Source organism: Bos indicus, chromosome 22, assembly GCF_029378745.1.
Source record: "Bos indicus isolate NIAB-ARS_2022 breed Sahiwal x Tharparkar chromosome 22, NIAB-ARS_B.indTharparkar_mat_pri_1.0, whole genome shotgun sequence".
In the NCBI taxonomy this organism is placed as follows: domain Eukaryota; kingdom Metazoa; phylum Chordata; class Mammalia; order Artiodactyla; family Bovidae; genus Bos; species Bos indicus.
Window position 1 is genome coordinate 59,454,322 of NC_091781.1, and position 6,000 is coordinate 59,460,321.

Consider the following 6,000-nt stretch of genomic DNA (forward strand, 5'->3'; position numbering starts at 1 on the left):
GGTCCAAAAGCCAGGCAGTCACGAGTGTTGGCGGGGCCGTGGAAAAACCAGACGCCCACACGCTGCTGGAGAGAAAGCCCAGCGGAGCAGCTGCTGCGGGAGATGGGCGGCAGCTCGTCGAGAAGCAGACAGAGTTGCCCTCTGACCCAGCAACTCCACTCCTACGTATAAACCCGAGAGAGTGAAAACATGCGTCCACACAACTTCTGAACGCAAATGTCCGCAGTGGAGTTTCTCATCATCGTCCAAAAGTGAAAACGGTCCAAATGCCCTTCACCTGATGACTGGGTTTTAAAAGACGGTCTATCCATATGACGGGCACTACTCAGCTGTGAAAAGGAGGGGGCAGGCTTAACAGGCACAGCTTTGCTTTGGTAAGAAGAAAGAGCTCTGGAGATGGAGGCTACTGAACTGCAGACTTAAAAATGGTTACGAGGGTACATTTTATGTAAAATGTATCTTACCACAATTAAAAACAAAAATGCATTTTAAAAACAGGAATGAGGCATCCTGCACTCTATGAGACGGATGAGCCCTGGAAGCAGCGCGCTTGGTGGGAGAAGCCAGACACGAAAGGCCACGGCACGTGGATTCATTTGTACCAAACTCCAGAACGGGCACACGGACAGAGACGCTGGGCAGGCGAGAGGCTTCCAGGCCTGGTCAGGGACGGGGTGGGGACCACGTGGCTCGGCCTGTCAGGGAAGGGGTGTGGACCGCGTGGCTCGGCCTGTCAGGGATGGGGTAGGGACCGCCATGGCTCGGCCTGGGTTAGGGAGGGGGTAGGGACTGCCGTGGCTCGGCCTGGGTCAGGGAGGGGGTGTGGACCGCCATGGCTCAACCTGGGTCAGAGAAGGGGTGGGGACGCCTATGGCTATGTGGATCTTCTCACACTGATGCAGCTCAGGCTGTGGCACTGACTACACAGCTCTGGGAACAGGCTAAAGATGCTTAAATGTGCATCTGAAACGGGCAGATTTTATGGTATGTGAATTACATCTCAGAACAAATGTTTAACAAAACAGCCTTGACAGTCCATGCTGCCTGGCCCAAGAGCCACCCAGAGGCCTCCAGGCTCATGGGAACAGCAGGTGGAAGTCCTCCTGGTCCCCTTGGGTCCCCAGAGCTCCAGAGAATGTTCTCCCCATCACCTCCCACAGCATGGCCTCAAAGGCCTGCTGCTCGGAGGGAGCCTCAGGCCCAGCCTGGCCCAGGACCGGCCAATGCAAGGACAAGCGTGCAGGGAACAGGTCTCAGGGCCTGGGACTGGCTGGCTCCTGGGACGCCTGCCCAAATCTTATTCCAACCTGGATGGAGTGAATCTGAGGCTAAGTGAGAAGTTTTAAAGCAATTAATTTTAAAAGATCACAGCTTTACCAAAAGCTGTGGCTATGGTTTCCTCCTGACTTTGATTATAACCTTCCAGCAAAACATTCGCCTCGCCAAAGCAAGTCTGCATTATTTTCTATTCTTGGCATGACTAGAAAATATTCTTTGATTTAACATTTGATACGTTTTGTTCTCAAGGGCAAGCCCCATGAGAAGAAAAATGTACCCCAGCAGAATGAGATATGACTACCTGCTTCCATTTTTCTTCCTGGTTGGTTCCTGCTCAAATGTTCTGAATTCATTTAAACTCGAGGCCACGTCTCTGACGTTACACAGCTCCCACACTGTCACCCAAAACCCAGCAAAGTCACCCGCTGGCCAGCGGCTGCTGCTGCAGGCGGAGCTTGACTTGGGTCTCCTAGAGACGCCGAGGGCTCTGGGCTTGGAAGAAGGGGTCCTACCCAGCACCGAGGAGCAGGGGACGAAAGCCAACAGATTCTAGGAGCCAAAGGAGTTAGAGCGGAGGGAGCGCCTCCACTCGTATCGTCGCCCTTAAACGCGCCTCAGCGTTTGAGGACAAGCTTAAGATGCCATAACTCAACACGACGGATTTCTAGACAGATCCATTGAAAGACTAGGGGTAGAGAAAACAAGAAGTGTCTTTCTTGCTTGGTTGGTTTTGCATGAAGAAAACACTTGAACTCCTGGAGGGGCCAGGCCCCCGTGTCCTACCTCTGCTTGCGCCACGCAGCCTGCTCGGCGCTAAGTGCAGACAGCCAACGAGCAGAGTCAAAACCTGGGGGAAGACGCACGGTCATTCACACACAGGCCTTCTCATGGGACCAAAGAGCATCGCAGACAGACTGCAGGCGTACTCCTGGAGAGAATGGCGGAAGGCACCGTGCTGCTCCATGCTGTCCCGTGAGCTCAGAGACGTGGAAGAACAGAGAACGGAAGAAGCTTAAGTGTCATAAAGAAAGCTCCCCCGCCCAGGCTGCAGAGACAGGCTCCGGGGGCTGCCCACTGCCCTCCAAGGCTAGGAACCCCAGCCACACGTGTAAGGCTGTGACAGCTCAGTAGCTCTGGCCAGGCAGGCACAGAGTGGGGCAAGCCTGGCGGAAGCACCGCTGACGCGGGGGCACGGGGGGCCGGCGATCAGGCCGACGGCCGGGCACAGAGCGGCCGTTCATTACCCACAGGCACAGGAGACCAGGGCGACACTACGCTGTTAATCCCAGCAGCCACAGACGACTACAGATGGCCGAGCCCAGCCGCCAGCATTTGTCAGACCTCCTCCTTCCTGCCAGGGCAAGAGCAAGGGCGGGTGCAGTCCCTCACCCCCACTCAAGCCCCATCACTGAATCTTGGCGAAGTTCTAACTCTGAAAGATTTATACTCTACAATGGATCAGAGGAAAGTACTGCCCAGAAACACCACCACAGGGGCCAGGGTGGACAGGCACCTGTCCACTCACACCGAGAGAGCCAGTGCTCCGGGGGCTGGTCAGCACGGCTCGGAATGAGCTCTGCCCCTCTGACCTGTGTTCTGCTCACTCTCTGCTCCACTGTCAGTCCGCAGGGGAGGACACCGTGCTGGTGACCTGTCACCACCCCTGACAGCCTCGGGGCTGGCACATGGCTTCATTCATTCGGAACTCATCGGGTGCCTCGCACAGGCCTGGCTCTGGTCATGGCACTGAGAACACACTGGGGAGCCAGACGCTATTCCCGCTCGCTCCCACGGAGGACAGAGGCCTCGACAAGCAAGCACATCAAACGCATCGGACGGCGCATCAGACGGCACACAGGGCTCGCAGGGAACAACGGGACACGAGGAAGGGGGAGCGCAGAGAGCCAGGGACAGCAGGCCAGTAGGTCCGAGGGGACCTATCCAGGGAGGTGACACTCACGCTGAGGCTTCAGTGAGGAGGGTCAGACAGTGCGAGAGGAGGGACAGCAGACGCAGGACTGGCCTGTCCAAAAAGGAGCAGGCCAGTGTGCCGGGAGGCGGTGCGAGAGGAGGGGACAGCAGACGCAGGACTGGCCCGTCCAAAAAGGAGCAGGCCAGTGTGCCGGGAGGCGGTGCGAGAGGAGGAACAGCAGATGCAGGACTGGCCCGTCCAAAAAGGAGCAGGCCAGTGTGTCGGGAGGCCGGGAGACAGGGACGAGGCTCGAGGCGGGCAGAGGCAGACCAAGGTTCTCACGAGGGCAACGAGCAACCTCAGGACAGTTTTGAGGCTGAGAGTGGACCTGATCTAATGAACATCCATCCCTCATGTGACGCATGAGCCGAGGGAGGAGGAGAGGGCAGAGAGGAAGGACAAGGTCCAGGACGCAGGATTCTGGGGACAGAAGCCAGGACTCAGCCTCCGGAGCCGTCTCGAGAAGACCAAGACGTGCGAAGCCTCTGGGTCATGAGGATAACGCGGGGATTCACAGACCCAGGTCACGGGCAGCAGAGCGGCTTCCCACCCCTGTCCAGGGAACTGCAGTTTCCTCGGCGGAAGGCTGGGGCTGCACTCCCCCAACACACCCCTTCACTCAGCATTGCTGCACAGACACCGGTTTGTAGCCACAGGCTGGCAGACCCTCGAATGCCGTTCCCTTCCTCTCAAAAGAAAAAGCCACGTTTTCCTCACCTCCCCGAGGGGAAGGCGGGCATCTGATCTATTGAAGGAAGAAGAGCAGCAGCCTGGGGCCCATCGCCTCCACGTGATCAGGTCTTGCATTAACACCCATAACAAGTGCCTCCACTTCCTCTCCTGAAAACAGGAAACTCTCAGACTGCCCACAGCACGGACCAGTCGGGAGGCGACAAGCTGGAATTATTTGACACTCATCATACAGCTGGGGCCCCCTGTGCCCAGGGACGCCGTCCGCCAGCAGGCCAGTGAAGCCATCTGAACCATCCGTGCTCCCACATGTACCCATGGGCCCAGGGAGTGCCGTCAGAAGGAACAAGAGGAGAAGACAGGCGGGCGATACCAGGGTCCTGGTCCACAGAGAGAAGGAGAGTCTCTGAGCCACACTCCCTTTATGCCATGTGCCTGCGTTAAAGGACCGTCTTTCTACATAAAAGGAACATGTTTTAAAGCCCTGTCCGTGGAGTCCAGTACACTGAAATGGGTGTGAAAAGGCAACTCCCCAGAGGTACTCTAGCGACTTCCTCTGGAGGGACGGGAGGGGTGAGTAGGGGCCTTCTACCTGGTCTGTGACGTTCTATACTCATGTACTACATGTACTGTTAAAATTAATGAAACGGTACATCACAGGAGGGCATCTGAGAAGTACCCACCAAGACCCTCTGTCCAGGCGTGTCAGTTCTAGGGGCTCTCCTTACAGACACACAAGCACACCCACCAAAGACGTCTGCTCTAGAAAACCCACTGAAGAAGCATGGGGAGCAAAAACGGTAAAGGACATAAATGTCCATCATTAAGACATTAAGAAAATGGTGGTGCCAGTGCACAACGGATTTCCACGTGATGTTGAAAAGCAATGATGTATTGTGGTGTGTGTGTGCTTAGCTGCTCAGTCGTGTCCGACTCTCTGAGACCCCACCGACTGTAGCCCCCCAGCTTCCTCTGTCCGCGGGATTCTCCAGGCAAGAACTCTGGAGTGGGTGCTGCTTCACTATAGGGGCGGCAGCTTGGCGTATCCAGTGAAACAGTGCATGTGGTGTTACCACCTTGTTTACAAAAAGAAGAAAAGGAAGAACAAGGACAGGAGGAGTCGACGTATACACAGGCGCCCTGTCTCCACGTGGAGCCCGGAAGCGGCGCGGGAGGGGGCGGCGGCCGACTCCCGGGACGGGCGACGGGGACCAGGGGACAGCGAGCGGACGCCTTGCGGGCACCGTGCGGGTCTCTGAGCTTCCCCAACTTGTGCTGCGAACGAGTGCCAAGGGTGTCACGCACACACGCGGTAAGAAGACCTAAAGCGCTCGGCGTCGGCGGGGCGGCCCCTCCCGCCCCCGGCCCCCTGCCCGCGGCCGCGCTCACCGCCGATGATGGTCCGGATGAGGGACGCGTGGCCCGGGCAGTCGACCAGCGTGACCTGCAGCCGCGGCTCGGGCTCGGGCTCGGGCCCCGCCCCCGGCGCCGGCCGCAGGTGCGCGGGCAGCGGCACGGAGAAGCAGGAGAAGCCCAGGTCGAGCGTGATGCCGCGCTCGCGGCTCTGCGGCTGCTTGTCGAAGGCGGCGGTGGAGGCCGTGGTGCTGAGCGCGCGCGCCAGCGCCGTCTTGCCGCTGTCGATGTGGCCCAGGACGCCCACGTTCACGTTCACCCGCCGGCCCGCCATGCCGCCGCCGGTCCTCCCGCTAAGCCGGCCCGGCCGCCGCCCGCGCCCGGCTCGCGCGTTCCGCCGCCGAAGCTTCCGGTCCCGGTCCGCCCGCCGGGGCGTCGGGGAGCCGGGGCCGCCGAAGCGCCAGACTGAAAGCAAAAGGAACGTCCCGCGCCGGGCCCGCGGCCCCCACGCTCTGGCCGTGCCGCCCACAGGAAAGGGGTGGCCCCCGGTCAGCGGCACGGACCACACTTGCAAATGCCTGCCTGGGCCCGGCAGGTGGCTCTCAGGAGAGATGGGCAGGGTTTAAAGTGCCCAGAGGGGTACTGCACGGACGGGCTGCCACTGCTCAGCTTCAGCCAAGCAGAGCGGCTGGGACTACCAGCCCCGC

General features: G+C 59.1%; 1 protein-coding gene across 2 annotated transcripts in view; it reads right to left on the reverse strand.

The window, feature by feature from the left end:
* Nucleotides 1-5,788, reverse strand: part of EEFSEC (eukaryotic elongation factor, selenocysteine-tRNA specific) — a 110,261-nt gene extending 104,473 nt beyond the window's left edge. The window contains exon 1 of one of the 2 annotated variants that reach the window (XM_070777024.1): nucleotides 5,330-5,749. In XM_070777024.1, the coding sequence (XP_070633125.1) occupies nucleotides 5,330-5,627 (298 nt within the window). In that variant the 5' untranslated portion in view covers nucleotides 5,628-5,749. Of the gene's footprint in view, nucleotides 1-5,329 lie in introns of both variants that reach the window. The other variant, XM_070777025.1, reaches the window with a different exon arrangement.
* Nucleotides 5,789-6,000: the final 212 nt, after the last annotated feature.